Source organism: Epinephelus moara, chromosome 4, assembly GCF_006386435.1.
Source record: "Epinephelus moara isolate mb chromosome 4, YSFRI_EMoa_1.0, whole genome shotgun sequence".
Lineage (NCBI taxonomy): Eukaryota > Metazoa > Chordata > Actinopteri > Perciformes > Serranidae > Epinephelus > Epinephelus moara.
The window spans coordinates 35045438-35059998 of NC_065509.1; the positions used below are offsets into that span (position 1 = coordinate 35045438).

At 41.9% G+C, this 14561-nt stretch overlaps 1 protein-coding gene across 1 annotated transcript in view; it reads right to left on the reverse strand.

Annotated features, from left to right (window-relative positions):
* Positions 1–14561, reverse strand: part of si:dkey-237h12.3 (teneurin-3) — a 188527-nt gene that overhangs the window by 47941 nt on the left and 126025 nt on the right. The window contains exons 12-17 of the mRNA XM_050042122.1: positions 13591–13776; positions 9505–9525; positions 8994–9017; positions 7762–7908; positions 7018–7234; positions 354–473 (exon numbers count right to left, since the gene is read on the reverse strand). Coding sequence (XP_049898079.1) covers positions 354–473; positions 7018–7234; positions 7762–7908; positions 8994–9017; positions 9505–9525; positions 13591–13776 — 715 coding nt within the window. The remainder of the gene's footprint in view (positions 1–353; positions 474–7017; positions 7235–7761; positions 7909–8993; positions 9018–9504; positions 9526–13590; positions 13777–14561) is intronic.

Here is a 14561-nt window from a genome sequence, read left to right on the forward strand (position 1 = left end):
TGATTCAATGCATTTTAAACAGCCTGGTTCAAAATGGCCTCCACCATTGTGACATTTGCATGAGGAATTGTTCTAGGGCACAATGTGCTGCTGTTTCAATTTGTTTTGAGCGCTTTTTGGATAACTGCCAGGACGACTCTGCCGCTGCTGGACAGCTTTTTCTGCATTTTTCCATACTGGTCCAGGGACAGCAGTCTATGCCACAAATAAATTGTTGCAAGGTCAACGTCTGAACCTAAGGGCTGAGCTTGAGTGCTCATGTTTATTTGGACATGTAAATCAGTGTTGATAAATGGAGATGGATCGCTGCGTGTCCCTGTAAGCTGCACCTACTGATGCAGTGTCTCCCTTACATGCCGTCTTGCCGTGTGATGGTGTAGCCGTACTCCGGGTAGTGCAGAAAAGACACGTTGACTCCAATCAGCGGTGTCCCGTCTCCCGTGAGGACCTGACCCCGGATGACTGACGCCAGGCTGTGTGGGCAAACAAACACAGAAAGGGCTGAGTAAACAAACAAAGCCAGCCGGCGTCAACACGCGGCCACGGCATCAATGCTGCAAAACAACTGCCATCCCTTTGCCAGCGGCACCAGCAGGGAGGTATGATTTACTGACCGAACACACGCATGTCAGCGGTTGTTATTCATGAAAATGCCACCTTACAGAGCACCTCTCTGTCTCTGTTTACTGCCTTAAAAGCCCATAATTCACTGGGATGAGGTTCTGCAGACAAGGGGGACTGTTGAGATTTTGCAGCATCTTGCACATATATTGCAGCATTTATATTCCACAAGCACACAGAAATGGATTTGTATCACACTTAAGCCCTACTTTTATTTAAAACATTATTAGTTTGGGACAAGATGTGACACGCAACGCCATGTACAGCTCCTGGGGCACAATTCAATTTGAGAGGCCAGCACAGAAAACAGTGGGCATCACAGTTAAATTATCAGGCTGCGAAGTAATGTCAACTAAGGGACTGTTTGTTACTTATGAGGAGGGAGGGAGTGGTGCAAAACGTGAGACACATGTTGAATCATATTTAAAGCACTGGGGAGGGACTCGTGGATTTTATTTTGGCTTAGAGGAGGGACATGCAACTTTATATCGTATTTTATAATTATTTTGAATACCCTCTGAAGCCCAAATGATGGGTTTAAGGCATTTTGTTAGTTTTTAAAACCAGGATTTTATTTTCCATTTTTAATTTTCAAACATCCAAGGGTAAGTTTTTAAAATCCAATCACATCTGCTGTGCCACTGTTGCACATGTCGCATATAATGTAATGCCACTTGTGTAGGCATGCTGTAATGTGTGTGTGTGTGTGCTAGATGTGTGACGTGTAGGCTTATTGTGTTTTGTTGGTTTTGTTTGGTAGGACCAGTGACGGACGGCTGTCATGCACCCATATTCTGCTGACACCCACATTTAGTATGAATATAAAAAATATATGGTCATAATGGTGGAGGAAGGGTCATACATTTTCCCCCAGTCACTCAGGGAGGCTCAAGGAAAAAGTCACACCCCAGCCAGCCCCCTCCTCTGATAAGTAAAGTACAGTCCCTTAGTAAATGAAGTGTACAATATACCCATCAGATGGCATTTCAAATGAGATTCACAAGTGAAACACCCACATTATCGTTATCACTCTGACCTCGCCGAATTAAGAATTTCCCTGAATTGTATTTTCAAGTGATCTGAGTATGATTATTCTCACAAATACATTTGCTTCCCAAAAAGAGCCTCTTGTCAGTGTCATACCCGAGTCGTGTGCTCGCTAGCGTTGATAAATGTCTGTGGTGATACTTGTGATGAAAGATAATATATCAACAAGAATTGTGTTAGAACGAGCTCTTCAACTCGGTTACAGATACCCTCTTGATGTGAGAAGTTGCAAAGGCTCAATAGCTGACATGTCAAGAGGCACTTTATAGGAATTCAGCAAAACAAAATGCAACGCTGGAGGCAAACTGTCACAAAGAAAGAAAAAAGACATGAAAAGGGGTTCGGAAGAAAGAAATGCTACAAATACAAAAGAATCGCCACAGCATTTTAGAGAATCATAGCGTGGTTAAGAAAATTAAACAATTATAATACAAGAAATACAAAATGTTTCGTTGCGAAAAGTCAAAAAGTGAAGGTTTTTGCAGATTTGAAGTCTACAGAAGCAAAACATGTCCCCTTTTCAAAAAAATGAACACAGGAAAGAGGCTTTTTGAACAAAGATCCTGTTTTCCACCAGTATTTTTAAATACATTTACACCTGGTGGCTGCTTTAAATAACCCAACTCCCACTGCTGGCCAAAGAGCAGTGCCACCAGAGCAGGTGGGGGAGGGTTAAATGCTTCACTTAAGGGCACCTTTATGGTAGTTAGTCTAGCATGGGGGAGCATTACTCATTCACTTTGCTCATCCAGATTTGCCCTGCTGGCAAATGGATTCGCTTCTGGTCAAAAGGCTCTCCACCTCCAGCATCCCCTCCCTTGCTTTCTCCTAAAAAACTGTATTTTCTTTGGCATTTTTTGCTTCATAAATCACAGAAACGGAAGCTTCATACATGATTAAAGCCTCAGATATCCTCTGCGATTATTCAAGATGACTGCGGGGCCTTCAGGTAAAACTTGCCTAACGCTGCTTCTCGTTCGTGTATCCTTAAGTGTGAAGTAATTTGTAAAGTCAGTCCTCTGTTTGAAGGTAAGATGGGGAGACAATGCGATATTTTCCATCAACATTTAATCATTCCCTACTTCTCAACCATAGAGCAGAATTTTAAAACTGTTCCCTCTGCATTTGTCACTGGTGGGCAAAAGATGTCTCATTTTGCCACTTTATCTCCGGGTCATTACGTATATGAGACGGGGATGATCAACAGCTTTAGCCTCTCTTATTTCCCTCCCGCTCCGCGCCTGGCACAACCATCTCCCATCCTTTATTTACCGGCTCGGGGAACAAGGCCACTTAAGAGCCCCGGCGAAGGTTCACTCTTTCTTCCCTGTGTCTCTATTAATCTTTTGAGAGCATGCTACAAGAGCCGAACCCCCCAAACAAACGCCGAGTCACACCACCTGCTGAAACCCCAGAAATGAATCATATAATTCATGCATTCTTATCTGTCATTGTCTCACGCCGGCTGTAGAAAAACACCATCTGAAAACCCAATGGGAGACTTGTGTGGGGACATGTGATACGGCTGGGGGACTAGTGTGGGGAGAAAAAACACTAAACCACAACACATGTTTTATTCTCTGTGCTATACGAGGGACAAGTTTACTGCCGAGTTCTGAAACCTGACCGCATGCTGAAATCTGCTCCCTTTCTCTTGGTTTTCACAATGGCTTCTTAAAAAAAAAAATATATCGGAGGAGACGAGTGACCTCTAACTGTTTCCCATTTCTGTACCGTGAGACATCAGATACTCTACAACGAGGCAGAACAGTCACTGCTGCTGCTGGAAGTCTTGATGCTGTTCTGGCTTTGTTCCAGTGCTTCAGAGACTTTTTTATAATGTATACTCTGCAAAGGCTGTCAATAAATTATTCACCTATAACCTAAAATGAATGTCTGAAAAATATGGGTCTCCAAACAAACTCTGCCGCAACTACATCCCACTTCATTATCTGACTCTTTAATAAAAAAGATTTCATGTATGCAGTGTTTGTGCTCGTAGGATACAGTAAAATAAGGTAATTAATTTTGCTGAATGTATGCATGTTTGCAGAGCCTCTAAAATGCACGGTGTTTTTGACTGCTAAACTAACTTCTACAAGGAGATAAAAAGGCAAATGAGTATTTTGAGCAAGAGAGCTAATGCCACTGCCAGACATGAAATCGACAGTAAGCTGAAGACAATGAGGACGAGGATTACTGAGAACCCGGCTGGGAGAAGAGAGGGGGGGGCTGCCTCATTCTATATTTTCAGTAAAGCATGCTATTTACATAAGGATTACTTTAAACTATTGGAAGAAATATTCCCAAAGCCTTCTGCACACAGTTGGCAATCATTTTCCTCTCCATCAGTCACAAAACAAACTCCACTCGTGATTCTGAACAGATGTGGGAGTGCACTGAGGTTTGGGTGAAAACTATAACTCTGTCTCCTCAGTTTGCACATTGACGTCATCCAGGAGTCTATTCATTGGCTGACACATTCTCTTCCTTTATATCAAACTTTTTTAATCAATGCTTTTACCTTGGATAAGCATCTTAAAACGTCTACTTAATTCTCACATAAAGATGAAGAAAATGTGAAGTCACATTTCAAAGGTGTCACGATGAATAAAAAAGCCAGCCCCAACACTAGAAGGTCACAGGTCCGTTAATGTTGGCGTGTCTTTGAGAGACATAAAACTTCGTCTGCTCTGTGGATAGATACCATAGTTAGTCAATCTAGATGCATTTGAAGAGGAATATTAACAAAACTTTTTTTGAAAGAGATGATGGAAACAAGACTAAGAGTCTACAGCCACGCGAGCAGCTATGTCAATGTCTACTATATACACAATCTTAGTTTGGTGTGTTAGCATGCTAACGTCTACGAACTGGCACCGAATACAAATCGGTGCGGATGAAAATGACATTATTTTTTGCAAGTTTTCATAAAGTTATTGGACTAATTAAATGTTGACTTGATGATGGAGCAAGATGGAAAGTTAAAGGTACAGTGTGTAACTTGGTACCAAATATGACAAAAGACATTATATCCTGACAGAATCACTTGAACAGCCAATCAGAGCCGAGGAGTCTCTGAAATAGCTGTCAATCATGTCAGTCACTGCTGGTGAACTACAGTCAAACAGTGAAACTAGGCAACGCTGATCTGAATGAATATGAACCAAGATTCTGTTACTGCATTGCCTATTTCTCTTCTCAAATGTTCTCAGAAACACTTTAATGTACTGTCTCGCTGTAAAATGAGAAGTTTGTTCCAGCCGGTGACCTGTGCTTCGTTTTGGCTTGACAGTTTTCAACAAGGCGTGCAGTTCACAAACCTTCTTATTCTACAGCTACACAGTGCACTAAAATATGTTTCTGAAAACATTTGTAACAAGAAATATGAAATAAAGAATATCAACAGTTAACCATTAATCAGTGAGAATATTTTTTGACCAGCTACACGTCATTCTATAGGTTAGTTTTGCTACTCTTCAGTTTATTACACTCCACCTGGGTTGGGTGGTAGCTCGGGGCGCTGCTCTTTCATTCATTACTACTGGTAATGCCTTCACAACCCAACAGTGTTGCTGTGGAAACACTGTGCCCACCCTGTGGTCTCCCTCCAGGTTGCCCCAGGTGAGTAAGTGGCTCAATCTAGAGATGCAAACCCCCTTTAGCATTGTTAGCTCTGTTTTCACTGTTAGCATGGTTTGCCATAATGGCGTGGTTACTGGTGCTAACATCGTTAACAATGCTAAAGGGGTTTTGGGGCTCAAAACGAAGTCGCTTCCTCACCGGGGCGACCTGGAGGGAGACTGGAGGGTGATGGCAGGATGGTGTAACTAAGGTCATTTACTGAATGAGCAGCGCATCAAGCTAGCTCTGACCCTAGCTAGATTGAGTGCAGTGCATAGTGTCCAAAGCTAACATTGGCTAACCAGTGGAGACCGGAGGGTGGGCACTATGTTTCTGCATGCTAATGCAGCTAGCTATTTTCTGTCAGCAAAGCCAACAGGAAATAAAATAAACGGCAACACATTTATGATGCAAAACATTAAAATTTCACCACCTTCTTATGGACAGCACTTTGAAATGCAATGCTAAAGCTCACTGAGTCAGTTGAGCGCCGGACTAAAAGGAAGGCCTCTTGTATTTCACGTCATTTTGCTTTTTTTTCTAACATATTTAACATTTAGTTACCAGTTAATGGGTGTGGGGCTATCAAAGGCAAAATTAACCAAAGCTGGCATTCCTATAGGCAAAGCAGTAACAGAATATTGATCCAGACTTGATCAGCTCTGCCTAGTCTGACAGCAGTTCATGAACACTGATTGACATGATTGACAGCTGCTCTCTCTGAAAATGACCCATGATTGGTCAAAGTCTCCCCTCACAGGCTAGATCTTCTTAAATCTAAAAACAGAGCCAACCAGAGCTGCAGAAGTCTAGTGTTCTCTCAGACCACTGAAATTACAATAAGTTTATTATGGGATTTTTGCCTGATGACACCAAAATTAAACTGCCGACTTGAGCTTGCAAATTTCCCCCCAGGGACAAATGAAGTGTTTTAATAGAATCATATTTTGTGGCAATTGATTAAATTGTCGGAATATTTCACAAAAACCAAACCTGTGAACGTGCTGGTGGCCCTAGAGGAAATGTCAAGGGATCTTCAAAGTTAGAGGGATTTATCCTCTGGGGACCATAAATGACTGTACGAAATGTCATGCAAACCTGTCCCGTGGTTGTTAAAATATCCATCTTTCCATCTATCTTCTAAGCATTTATCCATGTTTGATGTTGAAGTGATAAAATGTGGTTTTCTGTTGGAAAAACAGTCTCTAGAAAAAAAAGCCATTCCAGCAAGTATCAAAGAGAAGTCTTTTTAAGTGCGCTGGCCTTAGATATTCAAATACACTGTGTGATGGGCGGTGCTGCTGATGATCAAAAAAATTAGGTTTCTGATAAAAGATATACATTAATGTGCAGTGAAAACGGTCTCTTCAGAGAAACGCATGCTGTGCTTTCCTTTTCAATTTGGAAAACCACATGGACTCGTTATCTTGGTGTGAGAAACATAATCCTCGTGTTTTCACAGTCATGATGGCTGTTTATAGCAAAGGAACAAGCTCACTCCTGAGCTACTTAATTTTGACTGGTGAAAGACATAAACGCTTGTGGCAGCGACACCACTGTAAACACACTTGTCACTGTGACTGCAAAGACAAAGAGATGTGAGATTCTTTGACGTTTCCGAGTGGCTTCACAAACACAGGTGTCTCCCGACTGGTAATGAGACAGCCAACAGCCAACGTGATACAAATAATTAAAAAGCTGTCAGTAATTCATTAAGCCGCTTACCTGCTGTTGAACGGGTTGTCCCAGGGTATCACGTGACTGCCGCTGGGGCCAATCAAGAAGCTGACGCGATCGTAGAAGCCCTTGGACGTGGGCTGGGCAGCTGAACTCTGGCCCTGGCTGGCAATGGCGGCGGGGTCAGGTGAGCCACGACAGTAGGTCTGACCCTGGCAGGCGATTTGAATGCAGCAGTCTGGGTCCATGCAGTCGACGAGCCCATCTGGAAAACAGGAGGGACAGTTGAGACAGGGAGGGGAAAGCTGTGTTGACCTGGATGCATTAGAAAACGTGGGAGCATCTCCGTTATTGTGTTGAGCTCTGGTGCACACAGAATGACTTCTGATGTGAACTTAAGTTCATTAAAGCGACAGCAGAGATCCCGAGCTGACATTAAAGTATGAACTGTTTCAAAGTATGTCAAGTCAGATGAAGCTCAAAACTTCTGAGCTTGTTGATCAGCAGTTTATTAGCCACCACGCTCCAGAGTATTGATATATAGTCTCAACTACTCTTTATAATTGATCTACTGTATATTTTAAAGCATGCTGTTTAACAATCTGCTCTGCTACAACATTTGCATATTCTTTCCAGTGATCTTTTATGTATGATTGATTTGTTTTGTTTGTTTGCACTGTCACCGAGGAGCCACATCAAAGCCAATTTTCTGTCTCACACAATGAGAGAGGCACACTCCAGTTTTTCTGAAGCTAAAAGACTATTTGTACGAGGGCTTTTAATTCTCCCTACCTCCCTCGTTATCCTTGCCATCTGAGCAGAGCGTTTCGGTCGCTACGTCGCATCCCAGCCCTCTCCACCCTGACTGGCAGATGCAGTGCCAGACGTTCTGATCCAGGACGCACCTCCCGTTGTTGTTGCACAGCCCCGGGCAGCCGTCTGTCAACACATCATGTACGTGTCAAACAGGGGAGTAAGTCAGAACAAGGAAATCAGGAGAATGAGAAAGGGAGCAGGAGGAGGAGGAGGGAGGGAGAAGACAAGAGCGAAGGGGGCATTTAGAGTGGACAAGGGGCAGAGGAGGGACAAAGATGATAAAAGACAGCATTGAGTGAACATACAGTACGATACACCTCTGACAGGACTTGGGATGTAGGGGGGAGGGTGTGAGGAGTTACTGTCGTTTCACATGAGTTTCAGGAGCACGTACAGCTACACTGGGAAAGGAAATGTATGGGATAAGAGAGGAGGAAACCTGCTGAGCTGTTTGCTTACAGTTAAAAGACACTGAATGTATGTTGAGTCAAATCCTTATGGCATCTGGAGGGTTTTTTGCGATTAAATCAAAGTTTGAATGATTTTTTTATGGGTTCACATGACTTGCATTTTGATAGCATGAATTCTCATGCTGTGGTTTTTGAATCAAAGGCTGACTTGGAGCCAAATTCACAACAATCTGGAAGTTTTTTTTGTGTTTCTATCGAGCAGAGTGAGTTGCAGAAATCCCATTAAAGAGCCAAAAAAAAATCAGTGACTGTCTTGGAAGTTCATCGCCTTCGCCTGGAAATAATTAAATGTTAGAAACACTCATGTGAAGTAACGGCAACATCAAAGGGAAAGGGAAGTATATATGTAAATAGGGGAAGAAGTGTAGGAAGGAGAGGGAGGATCTAGAGTCTCTACATTTACAGAAAACAGAGCACTTGCTGCCAGGTCGCATTCCTTCTAGTGGAGGGTGAAGACAGGGAGCCGAAACATGACTAAACCACACCAGTTCTGGGGCGTTTAATCTGGCAGACACAGGGAATTAAGACAGGTGGGGGAGAAGGGACCGTGGAGTCTGTGTGAGACTGTGTTCAGACGGACAGGAGATGAGGAAACATATCGGGCGAGCAGGATCACAGCAGGAACATTATGATCGACTCGGACATAGAACAGGTGTATATACGCCGTGCTAGGAAAGACAGAGAGCAGGGAGGGATTGTTTGTGACAATCTCCCTTGGGGGGTAGTGGTTCAATTTACCTTTATATCCTATCTTGACTGCTCCTATTACACAACCGAGGAAAGGGAAACATTTGGAAAAGAAAATTACTTATCTCTGTGGTGGCAAAGAGCTAAGACTGACAAACACATTTACTTATAGTAACTTACAGCGAGCACAGAAAGTGGTTGCTGGCATAAAGCTGATGTACCTGCCAACTTGCTTGAAAATGTTTGGAAAAGAAGCTTTGCAGGTAGTTTTTCCCGAAGATTATAGTTGGCTTCGCAACGTTTTAGTCACTGCTCTAATTTCAATCTTTCGACTGTGTATGTAAATCATAGTCGTTATGGTGATTGAGCTGAATAGTTAACACTAAGCATGAGTGACAGGCTATGACTGGAAAGCTGTGAGCTCACCCTTTTTTTTTTTTTTTAAATAACAGAGTTCACTTCTTTTTTTTTTTTTTTTACAACATAAAGGTGTTCTGGATAAAAAAAAAAAACATCCTGTACGAAAAGTATAATTCTCAAGCAAAGTGAAAAGTGTTTTTACCTGATACTCTGGAATCCAGGGCTATACATGTAAGCCAAGAGGGAGTTGGATAGAGATAGACAGGTAGGCAGACAGGCATACAGACATAAAATAGAAGAGAGAACGGATATAAGTAGGAGTTAGGCAAAGAAATGCAAATCGAAAAAACAAGTAGAAAATTGGTTTGAGAGAGGGAGACAAAAGAGACAGAAGCTGCAGATTTAGAGGGGAAGATTTGTAGTTTAGCTGCAGTAAGGAAGGAAAATACAGTATTTGACAAACATAGTGTGGATGTTAATTAAAGCAGTGAGTGATAAATCAGAGTTATAGATGCTTGCATGGTCAAAATCAATATGTTTTTCTGTAAAAGCGTCTCAGATGGTGGTTGTATTCTTGTCCATAGGAAGCAACATACTGTAAATAAACCCTGCATCTTAAGCTTAGTAAAATATTCATTGTTAACACTCTCCATCTGCTTTGCTTTGCCAAAGAAAGACAGGCTAACACGAAAGAAAGAAAGAAAGAACACACAGTTTCTCTTGATATGTGGTTGTTAAAACACTCTTTGTTTTCAGACTATATGAGGCAGTTTCATCTGGGCCTGCTTCAAAACACTTTACTGTCTGCTTGTCAGGAGGTACGCAGTCTCACCCCAGTCTATTATGAACGCATCATGAAGCAGCATGCTAAACTTTTTTTTTTTCCCCCCTTTCAATGTTGCCGTCATCTCCACTTCGCTGATTTCAACAACTGCACGGCAATGGGCCAGCAGTACACTAAGACGAATCAAAATACACCTCAGTGGTAAACTGCAGTGCTGAGAAAGCGGTGACAATGGGTTAAGCCTTGCATATAAAACAGGATCTAGATGCTGGTGACAAAAGAATGGCCGAGGAAGTCCTCTATTCAAGCTCTGTCCATGTAATGTGATTAAAAGGCGCTTTGTGCAAATGGCAGTTATTCAGGGGTTTGAAAGACAAAATAAGCTCCCGGTTCTCCAAGAAAAGGTAACGCGCTGCCTATTCATCCCCGCTGCATCCAAAGCAAGGAGTTACTTTCCTGACGGGAGCCTTAAACAGGAGGAAAGAAAGAGAAAATGGATGGCGCACAATTGGCCCTGAGGAGGGAAAGATTAATAAGATCAGGAATGCGACCCCTCCAACAACTCCCTCACTCGCAATCTCCTCCCCTCCAGAGATGGATCTGCGCTGCGGACCTGGGATTGCTGATGAGAGAACTTGTAAATACATAATTAGGGTTCAATAGTCTGGAGTGCCAGATCTTTGTTTCACAGGGAATATGTCGTCATTGAGAGGTTGGAGATGACACTTGGGGGAATGCTGTTTGACGCAGCGTGTCAGGGTTTAACTACAGGACCTTTGACAGGGGGTAAGGTGTCGAGGAAGTTGGAGTTAAAGGTCAATAGGAAGTGACATCTCAGAACTCATTATCCTCATTAATGCCAGGTGAAGCACTGCCATTTCAGAAAAATGATATTCCAAAGAGGCCCTACCCATGGCTTTTCAGCTCCCTACATACCTGCCCTTGACTCGCTAATACAGGAGCATCACTTCAGCAGTCTAAAAGGTGGAATATCTAAATGGATGATGGAAAATTGCAAAGTTGATGCGAGGTGTTGCAAAAAAAGAGAGAGATTTTGAACAGGAAAGTGAAGAATAGCTGGCCAAAAGCAATGATGTATCACATTTTCACATTTCTTTTTTAGTAGGAGAGATGGTTAACAGCTTAATTTTAGCTCTGCAACATTTTTGATCCATTATCAGTCGTTGCGGTTACATGGGTAATATTTCTGTCATTATTTCTTGTGATTAGTGATCCAACTTCGCTGTTTACATGGACGATAAATAAAGTGAAATGATAAAATGTGTGTTAATAGCACAGAGCAGAACAATCAGAACCTTTCGGACTTGCGCAAAGTGGTTCCTCCCGCTGTGAAGCATCTAATCTGCTGAAAATATAACAGAAGAAAAAAGGTTTTCTTCCAAACTTATTGAGAAAATTCATTCAATACATAAAGAAGGAGATGTAGATGGAGAAGGAGTGATTCTGCCTGTTAATACTATTTAGGAGAAAGTAATACGAACCCAGGCAATTTTCTGTAGCTACAAATTATGTCCCCTAAAAAGTCTCACATGCAGGCTACTGATGGTGTCCAGCAACTTCATATTGCAGCCTCTAACAGCAACATTACATAAGGCTTCTGTTTCAAAGCAAAGAGCACTCACATAAGAGTTTAGCACTGGCAGAGCACAACATTTTTTTTTAAATTTATGGACGATTCTCAAAATCAGCAGATGAAGGCTTGTAGAAACAGCTGTTGTGGCATGTTGGCTTGTGTGTGATACTCTGCGTCACCTAATGTTAACCCCATGTGGGAGAAGAGAGAAACGATAGGACAAAGGGTTCACATGGTTATCAGGTGCTAACATTTTCCTATCAAACCTATTTTCAAAGGTTTACACTACCCCTCTCAACCCAATTGAAAATTACTTAAAGGTCGGATCGTACCAGCCTCTTGCAACTGAGGTGGTTACATGAGGCATTTTTATTCAGATTTGGCTATCATTCTGACTATTAGTGGAACATTAGTCTCCATTTGAACACAACTAATGAAAATTTGCCATGATTGAATATGTGTTTGACTACTCAGTCCATTCAAACCTCCACAGTGTCTGGTGTTAGGTTGCTTTGGCTAGGAAGAGCTTGCTGCGAAACATGTGTTGATGCTTCCAGGACGCCGCAACTGGCATGTGCTTGCAAAAAAACATGAAAAAACCCAACAGTTATTACGTTTAGTAACAATCACCATGGCTAATAAAGTAAAAAAAAAATAGCAATGCCACCATATTAATACACTCCATTACTGGTGAAAGTCCTGGAATCAAAATATTCAAGTACAAAATGATCACAAGCAATGTATACTAAAAGTACAGTATGTCTTCTGACATCTGGTGGAGCAGGAATATTAAGTAATATCAAATGAAAATACCAGATACCTCAAAATTGTACTTAAGTGCAGTACTTGAGTAAATGTTCTCAGTTACTTTACAACAATGGGTACATTTACACGCACAACAATATTCTACTATTATTTACAAATGTGACAATATCCCAGATTTAATACGAGTCATGTAAACAGCACATTCTGTTCAACACATTTGGAATAAGCATCTCAATTTGGTCTTTTTTAATTGCAGTTTGCATCACATGGCACCTTTCCTGTTTCCTGTCAGCTCTGTGCGTTGTCATGGATATTTTGTACACAAACCAACTGGCTTACAGTTTTTAGGGCTGGGATGGAGATGCATGCCTAAAAGAAAACCCCACTGCTCGGGGGGAGAAACTCACCGACTTTAAAACAATATGAAAGATTTGGATATCAACGGGTTCTTCGATATGCGCAAATATTATAATGCCAACCATTTCAAGAAGGTGGTTGAAGGAATGAAAGAGGGAGGCTGTGTTTGTACAGTCGAAGAACTCCACCACCAGTGGAAAACTTTGAAAAAATCCTGGCACAACAGACAGCCGTGCCACTTATCCATATTTTAACATAATAAACGACATGTTAGGGCCAGTTAATCCAAGTATGCTCGGCTGCATGTAAACAGGAATATTAGTGGAATATTCATTTTCACAGCCATGTAAACCATTGAATGAGAACACTGTCTTTTTTGGAATAAGGGCAAAAACGGGGACATTTTATGCATGTAAACGTAGTAACTGACTTTGACAGACAAACATTAAGAAAAAAACAGAACAATCCAAGGTCGGAGATGTTCGATTCACTGATCTCTGGAAATTGGAACACAGCAGTTTACTTGTAAGCAGTAAAAAATATCACCATAAAGCACTTGTCACTAGTTTCACATGCAAAGGTACTTGGTTGGAGTAGGTAAGCAGCAACAGAAGTGTGTCATGATCTGTGCCTTTCCAACAAATGCTCGAAACTGCACTGAAAACACTGACATTCACACTCCAAAGTTGCCCTTTTAAGCCTGTCCATAAACGAATTTCCTCTGTAGTTCGTGCCCTCCTGTCAAGTGTGTGTAGGTGTACGGTGTTGCATGTGTCACAGTGGCTCACCGATGGTGCAGTGTTCACCCGTCCAGCCCTGATGGCAGTCACACTTGCCCTCTCGGCAGACTCCGTGGTCGATGCAGCGTGGGTGACAGTCCCTCTGTTCACATTCCGGTCCTGTCCAGCCTTCCTCGCAGTGACACACACCACTGATGCACGAGCCGTGGGGACCACAGTCCACCACGCACACCTCTGTTGCAGAAGAAAAAGCGACAGAGTCATGTAGCTTTTGTTCTGTAAAAAGGCCCTGTTTTTGTCTGCATTGGTGTATTTTTGTATTCTGTGTAGATGCATCTGCCACCACTGGAAAACACTCTGATGTTTGGTGAACAGTGTTGACTCCATCGGTTAAAGTGGGGCAATAAGTTTAACTGTAAACAAGGCACATTTTCAGCACTTTTCCTGAAAAATGTGTTACAGAAAATCCTGAAAATGTAAAGGCAAAGCAAACAAAAACAGAAGCTGCAATGTCTGCAGAGGACTGCAGAGACTTTAAATTACTGCCATCTCTTAAAGCAAAATTTAAGAAGCATTATTTCACATGGGAAAAAATCAGGACTTTACTGCTTTCTATTGCTTTATGGACACCAGTAAAAAATGTGTGTAAAGCAGGACACGCAGTTGACATACGACATGTCAGGGCATTGCAACACAATCAGCTTTTATTTGGCTGCCACTGTGCCAAAATACACAATGAATAGTTGAGAATGAGAAAAGAAAGAGGATAAATCTTCTGCCAAAAAAAGTATGAAATTATTCTGATTTATAGCATTATTACTTTTATGGGTTCCGGCAATAATAAAGTCTCTCAAATTCTCAGTGCTTGACATTTAATCTGTAAACCACCACAGCAACACAGTCCCATCAGCTCGCATTAAAACCAATTCAAATGTAATGAGTGCATGTTAGAATACACTTTAAAGAGATAAACCTCTACGCAGAAGAGCAGAAAGAAACTCTGTGTGTGCGTCTTTATG